Here is a 17,692-nt window from a genome sequence, read left to right as displayed (position 1 = left end):
TATCTCCCTGGGAGCCTGTTCCACAGATCAATCACTTGCTCACTGAAACACTGTCTCCCAAGATTAATTTTGGCTATCCCTCTTCAAGCTCAAGCCCCATCCTCTGGAACAACTGTTCAGGATGCAGAGACACATCTGATCATGGCTGCATTATCTAATCCTGTAAAAATCATACGGCCAGCAATTAGATAAAGTTGCTATAGTCCCAGATGACCATAGGCTGCTCTCGCCTTTGATGGGAAAACTGACTGGTGGTGATTTAACCCAAGGATCACCACAGGCAAGGCTGAGAAGGCAGGGCCTTCATGAATAACCCTCAGCCGGTACGGGAATTGAACCCGTGCTGCTGTAGTCGCTCTGCATCACCTATCAGCTGACTAGCCAACTGAGCTAAACCAAGCCACCAATTATAATTAACTATTTCAAATCACTACAATGAACCAAGAAACTCATGTTTAAAGGCCACTGCACTATGAATGAAACTATCACTGATCAACAACATACAAGCAAAATGCTCAAAATCTCATCATTTTATATCAGCAGTCTTGAGTTCTATTCTCAATGATCTTTCCAATCAGCAACAATAATTGCTAGCCTAGCCAGCAACATCCACATCCTTCAAATTAAAATAACCCAGCTTTTTGTTAATAGAACATGAAAATCAGACGGACTCCAATTCTAAACATTTAAAGTAGCAGCAATTGGGATACAGGAACACACAAAATCCGAGTACAAATAGGGCATGCAATGCCTTGAGGATGTTCCATCAAAACCCAGCTTGCAGGTGCAGCAGGTAGTCAGGAAGGCAAATGGGATGCTGGCCTTCATAGCGAGGGGGATTGAATATAAAAGTAGGGAGGTCTTGCTGCAGCTGTATAGGGCATTGGTGAGGCCGCAGCTGGAGTACTGTGTGCAGTTTTGGGCGCCGCACCTGCGCAAGGATATTTTGGCCTTGGAGGGAGTGCAGAGGAGGTTTACTAGGCTGATGCCGGAGTTGAGGGGGTTGAGCTATGAGGAGAGGCTGAATAAACTAGGCTTGTACTCGTTAGAGTTTAGAAGAATGAGGGGAGATCTCATTGAGACGTATAAGATGATGAATGGGATGGATAGGATAGAGGTGGAGAGACTCTTCCCGCTCAAAAAAGACAGTAGGACTAGGGGGCACAGCCTCAAGATAAAGGGGAGGGCGGTTTAGAACAGAGTTGAGGAGGAACTTCTTCACTCAAAGGGTGGTGAATCTCTGGAATTCTCTGCCCGTTGAAGTGGTGGAGGCTGCCTCGCTAAATATTTTTAAGAAGCGGGTTGATGGGTTCTTGATGAGAGAGGGGATTAAGGGTTATGGGGAGAGGGCGGGAAAGTGGAACTGAGCCACGACAGATCAGCCATGATCTTATTGAATGGCGGGGCAGGCTCGAAGGGCTAGATGGCCTACTCCTGCTCCTATTTCTTATGTTCTTATGTTCTTAAGATCATGGCTGATCTATCACCTCAACTCCACCTACCCAAGCTCAGGTGTTCACTTCTTCAGGGATAAGCCAACACCATGGCTTCATGACAGCCCCTAATTTTTATTTATTTATTCACTCCCAGAATGTAAAATGGGTATTGTCCAATCCTAGGTGTAGGGAGAAGGTATTGGTGATAGGCCTTTCATAATCACTGGTGGTTGTCCAGAAACACTTGTTTCAGAATGCTGTGGACTGGAGTAACAAAGGTCCAGACCAGGCAAACATGGCCAATTTTGTTCCTTGGAGTGAATCGGATAGGGTTCTTAAAAATAATTATAATCCAACAATTTCAAAGTCACTTTTACCGATGCTGAACTTTACTCCCAATTTATATCAAAATGGAATTTAAATTTTTAAACTCACACGAGGATTCTAAATACTCTTTCTCTGCATTGTTAACCCAGATGTGGAGTTGCTGGTCTTGGACTGGGGTGGGCACAGTAAGGAGCCTCACAACACCAAGTCACGCTTCATGAAGGAGCAGTGGTCCAAAAGCTTGTGCTACCAAATAAACCTGTTGGACTTCACCTGGTGTTGTTAACCCTGGTCTCTGGACATATCGACCACGTGCCTCAGCTGTGTAACGGCACCATGATGTAGCTGTTGCCCAATCATTTACTAGACCCAAGGTGGGCAGCAAGAGTTAAAATAAGTCACGGGATTCCCCAACTTCCAACTTCAACAACATATTATTGCATGCTGTTACTTGATCATTGAGAACCACAGACAGAGATAGTGACTGGCAAACATGTAAAAAGTTAATAAGCATTTCTGGCAACAGACCATCAGAATTTTCCTTCAAAGCTTTACTTATGTCTATACGACTTAAAGAAATCAGCAGATATTACAGAATAATACAGTATAACTTGTATCACATAGCTAGTGACAGCATCAACATGTTGGAATGAATAGCTCAAATACCCTGCAAGTTGGTTAATTCCACAAATTGACAATGATACTGACACGCCATTATCACTTCCAAATGTAGTCTTAGTTTAGAATTTTACATTCTATATAAATAAGTGTGTGTTGGGAGAAACTTACCCCATTTGTCACCAGCGAAGGAACCATCTTCTTGTTGGAGGCCTTTAACATATTCAACGACTTTGTCGACATCAATAACATGAAGACTATCATAGAGAGAAAGGATCTAGATGAAAAGAAGCACATGATATATAACAGGAACTAATAACAATTTGAATTCATCTAGTGCTTTCTAACACTATAACACCTTGGGCTTTTCCCAGAGCATAACCAAACACATACAAGATGACAGGTGTCCAAAAGCTGGGTTAGAGGGGTAGCTTGAGGGAGACTTTCCAAGCCAGAGCATTCAGGGTTTAGGCAGCTGAAGCTGCTTCACAGAAACAAAGGGACATGTGCCCCACTTTTCTGCAATACGTAAGCTGCCTTACAGCCTGTCAAAGAGACAAGTTTTGAGGAGGTTTTTTAAAAGATGGGACGAGTCAAGCAGTGGCAGAGGCTGTTGTGGTCACTTGGGAATGGGAAGAATTCCTTGGCAGTGTTTAAATGGCTCAAAGTCCTGCCAATAAAGTACAGCAGAGAGGGAGGTGCACAGAATGCTAGAATCAAACAGCATGGAATATCTGAGCAGGCTGTAGGGATATGATGAATAGTGGGAGTAGGTGAGGCAGGTGGTGGGGAATTATAAAAGGAATTACAGATAAGAACGAAGACTTTAAATAGTGTACTGATTTGGTGAACGTAAAGGAGAACAGAAGAGTCCACACAAGCCAGGATCACGTTGATGTGAAACTAGCAGAGTAATTCTAAACAAAAGCAAAATACGGTGGATGCTGGAAATCTGAAACGAAAGTAAATGCTGTAAGAACTCATCAGGTTGGACAGAATCTGTGGAGAGAAACAGAATTAATGTTCTGGGTCCACTTGACTGCTACAAAACTGAAGGATAGAAACGTAATGACTTATATAGTTGGGAGAGTGGGGCAGTCGTGGGTGGAGGTGGAGCAAAATAGAAGGTCAGGGATAAAGTCATGTCATAGAATCCTACAGTGCAGGAGGAGGCCATTCAGCCCATCATGTCTACACCAACTACAATCCGACCTAGAGCCTATCCCCACAACCCTATGCATTTACCTAAGCTAGTCCCCATAACACTAAGGAACAATTCAGCATGGTCAATTCACCAGACTAGAACTAACCACTGTGCCACCATGCTGGATAGATCAGAGTTGCTGATACCATGCACACGCAAGGGAGAGCAGCATAAAGGCAAGATAGCAGAATGTGTTACTAGGAGGACAAAGATCAGTGCTCAGTGAAAGCAAAACAGAAAAATAAGTGTCAGGTGGCCCTGTGAAGGTGTTGCAATGGGACAAACCAAGAAAACAAAAGGGATCAAGACAGAAGGGAAAGTTCACAGTTAAAGGTGTTGAACTCAATGTTGGATCCAACAGGTTATAACATGCCTAATCAGAAGATGGTGTTGTTTCTATAGTGTTCCCCGGATTTCACTGGAGCATTGCAGCAAGCCAAGGACAGGCATGCGGCCATGACACCACGATGCTGAGCTGTGGAACTCATTGCCACTGAAGGCTGCGGAGGCCAAGCTCTGGGTGCAAGTCAAATTTGTTGAAAACAATAGTTTTGTCAATTAAAGTAATAAATCATGCCTCAAGAAGTTGTTAAAACTTGAAACTAGTCCATACTAACCTCATTTGAGGTTTGGGCAGGCAGGTCTGAAAATGTTGGCACAGGCCTGTAGAAAAGATAGCTGTGAGCAGCCCAGCAAGGAGTGCATTGAGCATCACAATGAACTAGATGTTTATAGGCATGAGCCACTGATAGCAAAGAAGAACATCTGCCTTGTAGACAGAGCTGGAAGAACTCAATGATACAAAAAAAATAGAACTGTACAACACAGGATCAGGCCCCTTTGACTTTAAGACAGAGAGAGATAGGTTCTTGATCAATAAGGGGATCAAGGGTTACAGGGAGAAGGCAGGAAAGTGGGGGTGAAAATCATCAGTCATGATTGAATGGCAGAGCAGACTCAATGGGTCGAATGATCTAATTCTGTTCCTATATTTCATGGTCTTATGAAACAGAAAGCAAGCGGAAGGCTGGGAACATACTTGTGGATGCAGCAAAGCCACCCAGTCTGCTTTCAGTCTCTCCCCGTGTAGAGGAGACCACATTGGGCGCAGAGTGTACAGTAGACCAAACTGAAGGGGTGTAATTGAAGCACTGCTCTAGCGTTCAGTGCTTGGGCCGTCAGACAATGAGGGAGGAAGGAAGGAAGGAAATAAAGTCTAAAGGTAAATTCTAAAGAGTAATCCCAAAGGTTGGGCAGGTTGGTATCAGAACAGTTCTGACACCAGGTTTGAAATATTCATACTGTTTCTATCCCCATAAATCTTGCTAGACCTGCTGAGCAGTTCAAGCATTTTCTGTTTCTATTACAGTGGAATTAAATGTTTTAAAACATTGATCACAGTTTTTAGTGTCAAATAAGTGATCATATAATAATTTTCAAAAGTTTTATACCTTTTATGCCATCAATACTTGATCAATACTGCATCATTCCATGAAATGGCAAATGGAATTTAATGTTGGCAAGTGCGAGGTGGTCCACTTTGGTAGGAATAATGGTAGGAAGGATTATTACTTACGTGGAGAAAAACTGCAGCAGGCGACGGTGCAGAGGGACCTCGGGGTCCTTGTGCATGAGTCGCAAAAACCCAGCTTGCAGGTGCAGCAGGTGGTCAGGAAGGCGAATGGGATGCTGGCCTTCATCGCGAGGGGGATTGAATATAAAAGTAGGGAGGTCTTGCTGCGGCTGTATAGGGCATTGGTGAGGCCGCAGCTGGAGTACTGTGCGCAGTTTTGGGCGCCGTACTTACGCAAGGATATTTTGGCCTTGGAGGGAGTGCAGAGGAGGTTTACTAGGCTGATGCCGGAGTTGAGGGGGTTGAGCTATGAGGAGAGGCTGAATAAATTAGGCTTGTACTCGTTAGAGTTTAGAAGAATGAGGGGAGATCTCATTGAGATGTATAAGATGATGAATGGGATGGATAGGATAGAGGTGGAGAGACTCTTCCCGCTCAGAAAGGATAGTAGGACTAGGGGGCATAGCCTCAAGATAAAGGGGGGGGGCGGTTTAGAACGGAGTTGAGGAGGAACTTCTTCACCCAAAGGGTGGTGAATCTCTGGAATTCTCTGCCCATTGAAGTGGCGGAGGCTACCTCGCTAAATATTTTTAAGACGCGGGTTGATGGGTTTTTGATAAGAGAGGGGATTAAGGGTTATGGGGAGAGGGCGGGAATGTGGAACTGAGCCACGACAGATCAGCCATGATCTTATTGAATGGCGGGGCAGGCTCAAAGGGCTAGTTGGCCTACTCCTGCTCCTATTTCTTATGTTCTTATTCCACTTGTGCAGCACTCCCTATTGTGGTTGAGAGCAGTGAAGAATCTGACTTTGCCAGTCCAGTAATTAAGTTTTTCTTTGACGTTTTACTCACTTGCTCCATACACTCACCTGCTGTATTGAGTCACTGAGCAGTGAGTCACAAACAGGTTATCCTTCACATTGTTCAACATTCTCAGCAAACACAAACCACAGTCAGTCCATTACTGAAGATATTTGAACACTCTTTCAGGGATTTAAACCAAACTTCAACTCTCTGCCTTTTGTGTTTCCAGCAGTCAAGTCACAAACTTCACCCCACCACCTGCCAAGTTTGAATGCAGCTTGACAACATATTAGGCTCAGTGACTTTTAGTTGTACAGGGCACTCACTGGAAACAGCATCATGCTAAAGAATTCCAAAAACCTGGCTGCTGCACAGGCTCCTGAATCATTGGATAAAGAAACACAAGTCTTCAGGTAGGAGGACTGCAGGGCCAGTGGTTGAGAGCAATGTTTATGCTCCCCATGAACTTCTTCCATTCCCTATCCTTTTCTTTTCCTCTTCATGCGTTTATCCAACTTCCCCCTTGAGTGTATCAATACTATTTTAGCTGTAGCACGTTCCACATTCTCACCACTCTGGGTAAAGAAGTTTCTCATTGGATTATTAATAACTATCTTATACGTACAGCTCCTGGTCATTAAAAAAACGAAAGTGCCCCTACAGGGCCTACTTACAAAAAGAAATTCACCCAATGCCTCCACTCCCTCTCTCAACCAAACACTGGAAATGGACAATTTACCACCCTGTCCATGAAGCAAGGCACCCATATAGAACTTACCATTCATTCACAGTACTTTAACGGCCTGGTGCATGGAACCATTAACTCATTCATTCTGGGTGCAAGTCAAATTTGTTGAAAACAATTGTTTTGTCAATTAAAGTAATAAATCGTGCCTCAAGAAGTTATTAAAACCTGAAATTAGTCCATACTAAGAGCTTTCCTGATTTGAGGTTTGGGCAGGCAGATCTGAAAATGTTGGCACAGACCGACAGGAAAGACAGATGTGAGCAGCCCAGCAAGGAGCGCATTGAGCATCAGAATGAATTAGATGTTTATAGGCATGAGCCACTGATACTGAACAACATCATCTGCCTTGTAGACAGAGCTGGAAGAACTCTGATACAAAAAAAAGAACAGTACCACACAGGATCAGGCCCTTTGCCCAAGCTTGCACCTGCACATGATCCCTTCCTAAGCTCAAGAGCTTTTATCACTCCATGGTCCATATACTGCTATCCTGTCTATTCATATATCTGCTGAGATGCCTCTTAAACATTGCTATAGTATCTGCTTCTACCACCTCCTCTGACAGCATAATCCAGGTACTTAGACCATAAGACAGTGCAGAACTAGGCCACTTATTCCATCCAGTCTGCTCTGCCATTCAATCATGGCTGATTTTTTTTTCCTCATCTCCATTACCCCTGATCCCCTTATCAATCAAGAACAAAACGTATCTGTCTTAAAAATACTCAATGACCCGGCCTCCACAGCCTTCTGTGGCAAAGAGTTCCATAGATTCACCACTCTCTGGCTAAGAAATTCCTCCTCATTTGTTTTAAAGGATCATCCCTTTAGTCTGAGCTTGTGCCCTCCGATTCCAGTTTCTCCTATTAGTGAAAACATCCTCCCCACGTCACTCTATCCAGGCCTCGCAGAATCCTGTAAGTTTCAATAAGATCCCGCCTACCATCATCCTTCTAAACTCCAACAAGTACAAACCTAGAGTCTTCAACCGTTCCCTACATGACAAGCTCTTCATTCCAGGAATCATTCTTGTGAACTTCCTCTGGGCCCTTTCCAAGGCCAGCACATCCACTTACCACCCTCTGTGTAAAAAGCTTTCCTCTCTCACCTCCTTTAAACTTTTCCCCTTCTACCTTAGACCTTTGTCCCCTAGTAATTGACATTTCTACCCTGGGAAAAAAGACTCTCGACTATCCATTCCTCTCAATTTTGTAAACTTTGATCAGGTCATAAGAACATAAGAAATAAGAGCAGGAATAGGCCATCTAGTCCTTCGAGCCTGCCCCGCCATTCAATAAGATCATGGCTGATCTGTCGTGGCTCAGTTCCACTTTCCCGCCCTCTCCCCATAACCCTTAATCCCCTTGCCTATCAAAAACCTACTAACCCGTGTCTTAAATATATTTAGCGAGGCAGCCTCCACCACTTCAACGGGCAGAGAATTCCAGAGATGTACCACCCTCAGACTTCATCATTCAAGTGAAAACAAATCAAGTTTATCCAATCACTCCTAATAGCTAATACCCATCAAACCAGGCAACACTCTGGTAAACCCTTTCTGTACCCTCTCCAAAGACTCCACATCCCTCGAGTTCTGTACACAATATTTCAAATGCATCCTAACCAAAGCTGAAACATGACTTGCCAATTTTTATACTCAATGCCGACTGATGGAGACATGCGTACCATATGCCTGCTTGACCACCTTGCCCACTTGTGTTGCCACTTACAGGGAATGGTGGACCTATACACCTAGATCCCTCTGTATGTTAGATGCATCCAAGGGATTCTTCCACTTACTGTATACTTCCCTTCTGTATTAGACCTTCCAAAATGCATCACCTCACATTTGTCTGAATTAAATTCCATTTGCCAATTCTCCATCCAAATCTCCAGCCTACCTATATGTTGCTATATCCTCTGGCAATCCTCTTCAAAATCACTAATGATTAACTAACATATTTATTCATCATCCTTGATTAAATGTCATATAAACACGCAATGACCAAATAACATTCCACGATATTATTCCTATAGATGTTAATGCTGAGTAAACTAAATCCCAGAGGAAGACTTGAGCTTATGCGCTATTCCTTTCTTCTAATTCTATAAATGAGAAGAAAGCATACTGAACTCAAAAACAAGACATCCAACAACTCTTGAGATTTTAAAATATTTATTAACAAGAGAAAAAAAAAACTTAACATACAAGATTGCAGTTACACAATTAAAGAGTCTTACAAAACATCTCCCCACAAGCCTCCCTACTTGGTAAGACTCAAGTAAACACCACCCAGGCAACAGTCCCTAATAGATGTTTTAACTATAAAAATCCAGTAACGTTACACAAGGCAAACTGCTGTTGCTTTCAATCAAGATATACCATGTGAATTCTTTTCTATAGTGGAATTCCAAGAAACTTCAGAACAGGACTGCATTTTGCAATCCAAGACTTCTCAGGCTTAACCAATTGGCTGATTCAATCTTTTCCTTCCCCAGTCTAAAGCTGCTTCCAGTAGGACTTCTCCACACACCCAATAAATCAACTCAACCGCTCTCCTTACATATCATTTTTCCCATTCTTCTTCAATCCAATTGGTCTCAGCAATTCATTTAACTTAACATTTTCAAAATATAAAAATCTTTCACGTCTGCCTGTTGTCCCCACTTTTGGGATCAGATAAAATTTAGCAAACTTCTTGACTTATCAAACCTTTGGAAGCTGTAAAATCTTTTCAGTCCCTTTTTAAATTTAACGAGGAAAGTTAAGAAGTAGTCAAGAAGACATACAGCATGCTTGCCTTCATCGGCCAGGGCACTGGGTTTAAAAATCGGCAAATCATGTTGCAGCTTTATAGAACCTTAGTTACGCCGCAGTTGGAATATAATGTTCAATTCTGGTCGTCGCACATCCAGAAGGATGTGAGGATTTTGGAGAGGGTACAGAAAAGGTTTACCAGGATGTTGCCAGGTATGGAGGGCATTACGAAGAGAAGTTGGAGAAACTTGGTTTGTTCTCACTGGAGTGATGGAGGTTGAGGGCTGACCCAATAGAAGTCTACAAGATTATGAGAGGCATGGACAAAGTGGATAGTCGGAAGCTTTTTCCCCAGGGTGGAAGAGTCAATTATTAGGGGGCACAAGTATAAGGTGCGAGGGGCAAGATTTAAAGGAGAAGTACGAAGCAGATTTTTTACACAGAGGGTGGTGGGTGCTTGCAACTTGTTACCGGGGAAGGTAGTGAAAGCAGATACGATGGTGGCTTTTAAGGGGCGTCTTGACAAATACGTGAATAGGAGAGGAATAAAGGGATATGGTTCCCAGAGGGTAGGGGACTCTAGTTAAGTCAGGTAGCATGGTCGGTGGAGGCTTGGAGGGCCAAAGGGTGTGTTCCTGTGCTGTAATTTTCTTTGTTCTTTGAGAGACAAAGTCCCACCTTACCTTCTGATGCAAAGTTCTAAGCTTTAATTACTTATAAAACACTGGCCCGCTTCATTACAAGTGCAAGCATTTAGCAACTTTATTCGACACTCCCTGACAAGTGGTGTTCATTAACCTTTCCCCAGCTTAGTCAAATAATTTACACACAGTCTTTTCTACAGAATAAAACAATATTCCCCAAAAATATTTTTTAAAAATCACATTCATCTTCAACTTACAGGAACGTCTTTAAATTACAGAAGGGTTTGGTCAGGCAGATATAGAAAATATGTTTCTATTCATAGGGAGCGGCAAACTAGGAAACTATAAATACAAGATGGTCATTGTGAAATCCAATAAGAAATTTGGGAGAAACCTATTTATCCAGAGACTGATCGAAGTGTGGAATTCACCAAAAATAGTCAAGGTGAATAGTATATTGCCTACATTTAAGGGAAACCTGGAAAAATATGATGGAGAAAGGAATAGAAGTTATGATGATAAGGCAAGAACAACAACGTTGGGAAAGTGCTCATGTTATGGATAAACTCTGGCTTAGATCTGCTGGGTTGATTGGTCGGTTTATATCTACAAGTGAATGACATAATAAAGAACCACAGTTTATATATTGCTTAATTCAAAAACTATTAACTATTGTCAATTCAATCTCCAATGCAACACAACAACAAAAAAAAATCACACGCGCAGCTAAATTTCTGCTACACTGCAAGTAATAGTTACATAAGAACATAAGAAATAGGAGCAGGAGTAGGCCATCTAGCCCCTCGAGCCTGCCCCGCCATTCAATAAGATCATGGCTGATCTGAAGTGGCTCAGTTCCACTTTCCCGCATTCTCCCCATAACCCTTAATCCCCTTGCCTACCAAAAACCTATCTACCCGAGTCTTAAATATATTTAGCGAGGTAGCCTCCACCACTTCAATGGGCAGAGAATTCCAGAGATTCACCACCCTTTGAGTGAAGAAGTTCCTCCACAACTCTGTTCTAAACTAACCCCCCCCTTACCTTGAGGCTGTGCCCTCTAGTCCTGCTGTCCTTTGAGCGGGAAGAACCTCTCCACCTCTACCCTATCCATCCCCTTCATCATCTTATACATCTCGATAAGATCCCCCCTCATCCTTCTAAACTCCAACGAGTACAAGCCCAGTCTATTCAGCCTCTCTTCACAGTTCAACCCCCTCAACTCCGGTATCAGCCTAGTGAACCTCCTCTGCACTCCCTCCAAGGCCAAAATATCCTTGCGCAAGTGCGGCGACCAAAACTGCACACAGTACTCCAGCTGCAGCCTCACCAGTGCCCTGTACAGTTGCAGCAAGGCCTCCCTACTTTTATATTCAATCCCCCTCGCTATGAAGGCCAGCATCCCATTTGCCTTCCTGATCACCTGCTGCACCTGTAGGCTGGGTTTTTGCGACTCATGTACAAGGACCCCCAGGTCCCTCTGCACCGTAGCATGCTGCAGCTTTTCGTCCTTTAAATAGTAGTCCTCCCACTATTATTCCTGCCAAAGTGGATAACCTCACACTTGCCAACATTGTATTCCATCTGCCAGGTCCTTGCCCACTCGCTCAGCCTATCTAGATCCCTCTGCAGACTTTCTACACCCTCCGCACAATTTGCTTTTCCACTTATCTTTGTGTCATCAGCAAATTTCGACACCCTACACTCAGCTCCCTCCTCCAGATCATCTATATAAATGGTAAATAGCTGAGGTCCCAGCACCGATCCCTGGGGCACTCCACTAGTCACCAACCGCCAATCCGAACAGCACCCATTGACACCTACTCTCTGCCTCCTATTAGACAGCCAATCAGACGGGAACTAATATCTTGGGGGGAAAATTTGCCAATGCTATTCAGGGGGGTTTAAACTGATTCTGAGGGGGGATGGGAACCTGAACTGTAGCTCCAATGTACAGGAGGATGAGAACAGGGAGGTCATGGATAACGTTTCTAGGTCACAGCAGTGTATTGGCAGGCGGGAGGGTGGTTTGAAGTGCGTATACTTTAATGCGAGGAGCATACGCAATAAGATGGAGATACTTGCAGCCTGGATTGGTGCCTGGGACTTCGATGTTGTGGCCATTACAGAGACATGGATAGAGCAGGGACAGGAATGGTTGCTGCAGGTTCCGGGGTTCAGATGTTTCAGTCAGAGCAGAGGAGGTGGTAGAAGAGGGGGAGGCGTGGCATTGTTAGTCAAGGGCAGTATTACGGTGGCAGAAAGGACGTTTGATGTGGACCTGTCTATTGAGGTAGTATGGGCTGAGATTAGAAACAGAAAAGGAGAGGTCACACTGTTGGGAGTTTTTTTTTATAGGCCTCCAAAAAGTTCCAGAGATGTAGAGGAAAGGATTGCAAAGATGATCCTGGATAGGTGTGAAAGTAACAGGGTAGTTGTTATGGGAGACTATAACTTTGCAAATATCGATTGGAAAAGCTATAGTTCAAGCACGTTAGAGGGGTCAGTTTTTGTCCAATGTGTGCAGGAAGATTTCATGACACAGTATGTAGATAAGCCAACAAGAGGTGAGGCTACATTGGATTTGGTACTGGGTAATGAACCAGACCAGGTGTTAGACTTGAAGGTAGGTGAGCACTTTGGTGATAGTGACCACAATTTGGTCAAGTTTACCTTAGTGATGGAAAGGGATAGGCATATACCGAAGGGCAGAAGTTATAGCTGGGGGAAAGGTAATTATGAGACTATTAGGCGAGATTTAGGATACATAGGGTGGAGTAGGAAATTGCAGGGGCTGGGAACATCTGAAATGTGGAGCTTATTCAAGGAGCAGCTACTGCGAGTCCTTGATAAATGTGTACCTGTTAGGCAGGGAGGAAGTGGGCGAGTGAGGGAACCGTGGTGTACTAAGGAAGTTGAATCTCTGGTGAAGAAGGAAGAGGAGGCTTATGTAAAGATGAGACGTGGAGGCTCAGTTAGGGCACTGGAGAGTTATGAAATAGCCAGGAAGGAGTTAAAGAGAGAGTTAAGAAAAGCTAGAAGAGGACATGAGATGACTTTGGCGGATAGGATCAAGGAAAATCCTAAAGCTTTCTACAGGTATGTCAAGAATAAAAGATTGGTTAGGGCAAGATTAGGGCCAGTCAGAGACAGCAGTGGGAAGTTGTGCGTGGAGCCTGAAGAGATAGGAGAGGTACTGAATGAGTATTTTTCGTCAGTATTCACACAGGAAAAAGTCAGTGTAGTCGAGGAGAATACTGCGATACCAGGTAGTAGACTAGATGGGATTGAGGTGCATAAGGAGGTGGTGTTGGCAATTCTTGAGAGTGTGAAAATAGATAAGTCCCTTGGGCCAGATGGGATTTACCCTAGGATTCTCTGGGAGGCTAGGAAGGAGATTGCAGAGCCTTTGGCTTTGATCTTCATGTCATCATTGGCTTCAGGTATAGTGCCGGAAGACTGGAGAATAGCAAATGTTGTCCCCTTGTTCAAGAAAGGGAGTAGAGACCATCCTGGGAATTATAGACCAGTGAGCCTTACTTCTGTTGTGGGCAAAGTTTTGGAAAGAATTATAAGGGATAGGATTTATAATCATCTAGGAGGGAAATAAATTGATTAGGGATAGTCAACACGGTTTTGTGAAGGGTAGGTCGTGCCTCACAAACCTTAGCGAGTTTTTTGAAAAGGTGACCAAAGAGGTGAATAAGGGTAAGGCAGTTGACGTGGTGTATATGGATTTTAGCAAAACGTTTGATAAGGTTCCCCATGGTAGGCTATTGCAGAAAATGCAGATACATGGGATTGAGGGTGATTTAGCAGTTTAGATCAGGAATTGGCTAGCTGATAGAAGACAGAGGGTGGTAGTTGATGGGAAATATTCAACCTGAAGTTCAGTTACAAGTGGAGTACCTCAAGGATCTGTTTTGGGGCCACTGCTGTTTGTCATTTTTATAAATGACCTGGATGAGGGTGCAGAAGGATGGATTAGTAAATTTGCTGACGACACCAAAGTCGGAGGAGTTGTAGACAGTGAGGATGGATGTTACAGTTTGCAGAGGGACATAGATAAGCTGCAGAGCTGGGCCGAGAGGTGGCAGATGGAGTTTAATACGGAAAAGTGTGAGGTGATTCACTTTGGTAAGAATAACAGGGGTACAGAATATAGGGCTAATGGAAGGACTCTTAGTAGTATGGACGAGCAGAGGGATCTCGGTGTACATGTGCATAACTCCCTGAAAGTTGGCACCCAGGTTGATAAGGTTGTTAAGAAGGTGTACGGTGTGTTAGCTTTTATTGGTAGAGGGATTGAATTTCAGAGTCATGAGGTCATGTTACAACTGTACAAACCTCTGGTGCGGCCACACTTGGAGTATTGTGTACAGTTCTGGTCGCCGCATTATAAGGAGGATGTGGAGGCATTGGAAAGGGTGCAGAGAAGGTTTACCAGGATGTTGCCTGGTATGGTGGGAAGGTCTTATGAGGAAAGGCTGAGGGATTTGAGGTTATTTTCATTGGAGAGAAGAAGGTTACGAGGTGACCTGCTTGAGGCATATAAGATGATCAAAGGATTGGATAGGGTGGACAGTGAGAGCCTTTTACCTTGGATGGTGATGGCTAACATGAGGGGACATAGCTTTAAATTAAGGGGTGGTAATTATAGGACGGATGTCAGAGGTAGGTTCTTTACTCAGAGGGTAGTAAGGGCGTGGAATGCCCTGCCTGCAACAGTTGTGGACTCGCCAACTTTAAGGGCGTTCAAATGGCCTGTGGATAGGCATATGGATAACATTGGAATAGTTTAGGTTAGAGGGTCATTGGATTGGTTCCACTGGTCGGCGCAACATCAAGGGCCGAAGGGCCTGTACTGCGCTGTAATGTTCTATGTTCTAATCCTCTATCCACGCTAACAACCTACACCCAACTCCATGCCCCCTAACCTTCTGTAACAACCTTTTGTGCGGCACCTTATCAAACGCCTTCTGAAAATCGAGAAACACCACAGCCACCGGTTCCCCTCCGTCCACCGCACTAGTTACGTCCTCATAGAATTCCAATAAATTCGTCAGACACGACTTCCCCTTAATGAATCCGTGCTGCGTCTGCTCTATCAAACAATTCTTCTCAAGGTGCCTCGCTATTTCTTCTTTGATGACAGATTCATGCATTTTTCTTACAACAGACATTAAACTAACCGGCCTATAATTCCCCGCCTTTTGCCTGCTACCCTTTTTAAACAGCGGCGCAACATTGGCTGTTTTCCAATCTTCCAGCACTTCTCCAGAATCCAGCGAGGTTGGGAAAATAATTACTAAGGCATCCACTATCACCTCTGCCATTTCCTTCAGAACCCTGGGATGCATTCCATCCGGTCCTGGGGACTTGTCCACCATCAGTCCCACTAGTCTATCGAGCACCAGCTCTCTAGTGACAGTGATCGCATTCAGGCCGTCAACTCCTACCATCCTTCTATCTTTAATACCCGGCAAACTATTCGCGTCCTCCTCTGTGAAGACTGAGGCAAAAAACTTATTTAAGGCCTCAGCCATTTCCTCATCCCCCACCACTAAATCCCCCCTCATCCTCTCAGGGTCCAACATTCACCCTAGCCAGCCGCCTCCTCTTTATAAAAACTCTTACTATCCTTTTTTATATTTAGTGCTAGTTTAGCTTCATAGTGTATCCTTCCTTTCTTTATCAACTTTCTCGTCACTCTGTTGATTTTTAAACCTCTCCCGATCCTCTACTCGCCCACTACTTTTAGCCACTCTAAACGCATCAGCTTTTAATTTAATACTCTCCTTTATTTCCTTCGTTAACCACAGCTGATTATCCCTTCTCCTACGATCCTTCTTTACCATCGGAATAAATTTCTGCTGAGCACCAAGAAAGATCTCCTTAAAGATCCTCCACCGTTCCTCAGCAGTCCTACCGACCAATCTGCACTCCCAATCTACATTTGCCAATTCCTCTCTCATCCTATCGTACTCCCCTCTGTTCAACCAGAGGGCACAGGTCCGGGACCCTACTTTCTCATCCTCCATCTGCATCAAAAACTCAACCATACAATGATCGCTCTTCCCAAGAGAATCCCTCACAACAAGGTCCCTAATTCTACCTGCCTCATTACACAATACCAGATCTAAGATAGCTTGCTCCCTCATTGGCTCCAGCACACACTGTTCAAGGAAACTATCCCGGCAGCATTCCGAGAACTCTTCCTCAAGCCCACTGCGTCCAACATGGGTCAACCAATCAATACGTAGATTGAAATCCCCCATAATTATCGCCATTCCATTTCTGCACGCATCATTTATTTGCATGTTTATAGCCCGCCCCACCTCCAGGTCATTATTTGGGGGCCTATAGACTACACCCACCAGCGTCTTCCTCCCCTTGCTGTTCCTCATCTCCACCCACAACGATTCCACGTTCTGCTCTTTGGAGCCTATATCTTCTATTACTACCACCCTGATACTATCCTTAATACTGGATAATACTATCCAACAAAGCTACCCCTCCCCCTTTTTCCTCCCGTCTATCCTTCCTAAACACTTGATATCCCTGGACATTCAGCTCCCAGTCCCTGTCACCCTGCAACCACGTTTCCATAATGGCCAGTTACCAACTGGATGACTGGCTGATTGGATACTATAACTCACATAGGATTAGTTACAAAGACAGAAAATGCTGGAAAATCTGAGCTGCTCTGACAGCATCTGTAGAAAAGGAATAGAGCCAATGTTTCGAGCCTGGATGACCCTTCGTCAGATCTGCTAAGATTTTCTGTTTGTGTTTCAGATTCCAACATCTGCAGTATTTTGCTTTTAAGATTAGTTACAAATTGACAAAAAGACTACCATGTACCTGAGCATAAAGTCTTACCTGCACAGCACTCAGAGTATAGAGAATGTGAGGATCATGGCCTATACTGGCTCCAACTCCTCCACATTCATGCTGACATGACTTTACAAATTGTAGGATTTCCTCTTTGTTCATACGATGCAGCTGCCTCATCAGATCCATAACCGTCAGACCCCAGTAGATTCCACTCATCCTCAAATACTCGGACATGCAGTACTCCTAACAGCAAGATAGGAAAGGGTATACGTGGTCAATCTGCAAACCCAATGACTTTACTTAAACACAAAGTTCTCTGAAATTAGATATTTAAAATATCCTGGGCAGATTTTTTAATCCCTCATCTCAACTGACTGTTAAAATGAGGAAAGAGTTGCACTGAAAGAGGCACCTATGAAATGTACTTGATATAAAAGCAGGGTTATTGATTCCTACTAAAAAAAAGGAATGGGAAAAACAGAGAATTCCATCTGTTTAAAAAATGGTCACTTGATTTAATCTTGTTAGTTTTTCAACCAAGTGTCCTCTTATAGGGAGCAACAGTTCCCATTTGTTCTTTTATTAAATAAAACAGGATGCGGGCATCACTGGAATGACTGGTATTTACAGTCCATCGCTAATTGCGTAATTTTGACCCAGCAATGCTGAAGACACAACTAACTGTTGCTCCCCAAATTGTTATGGCGTTGTGACACTTGCCAGACGAATTTGGGAGGTAGT

At 43.8% G+C, this 17,692-nt stretch overlaps 1 protein-coding gene across 1 annotated transcript in view; it reads right to left on the bottom strand.

Annotated features, from left to right (window-relative positions):
- The window catches only part of rabggtb (Rab geranylgeranyltransferase subunit beta), a 50,206-nt gene that overhangs the window by 18,355 nt on the left and 14,159 nt on the right, over positions 1 to 17,692 (bottom strand). The window contains exons 3-4 of the mRNA XM_080195088.1: positions 16,997 to 17,194; positions 2,553 to 2,658 (exon numbers count right to left, since the gene is read on the bottom strand). Of these exons, the coding sequence (XP_080051214.1) occupies positions 2,553 to 2,658; positions 16,997 to 17,194 (304 nt within the window). The remainder of the gene's footprint in view (positions 1 to 2,552; positions 2,659 to 16,996; positions 17,195 to 17,692) is intronic.

The sequence above is a fragment of the Carcharhinus amblyrhynchos genome, chromosome 9 (assembly GCF_965287045.1).
Source record: "Carcharhinus amblyrhynchos chromosome 9, sCarAmb.v2.hapA, whole genome shotgun sequence".
NCBI lineage: Eukaryota > Metazoa > Chordata > Chondrichthyes > Carcharhiniformes > Carcharhinidae > Carcharhinus > Carcharhinus amblyrhynchos.
Note: the sequence above shows the minus strand (reverse complement) of the source record. Positions and strands in the feature narration are given on the sequence as shown.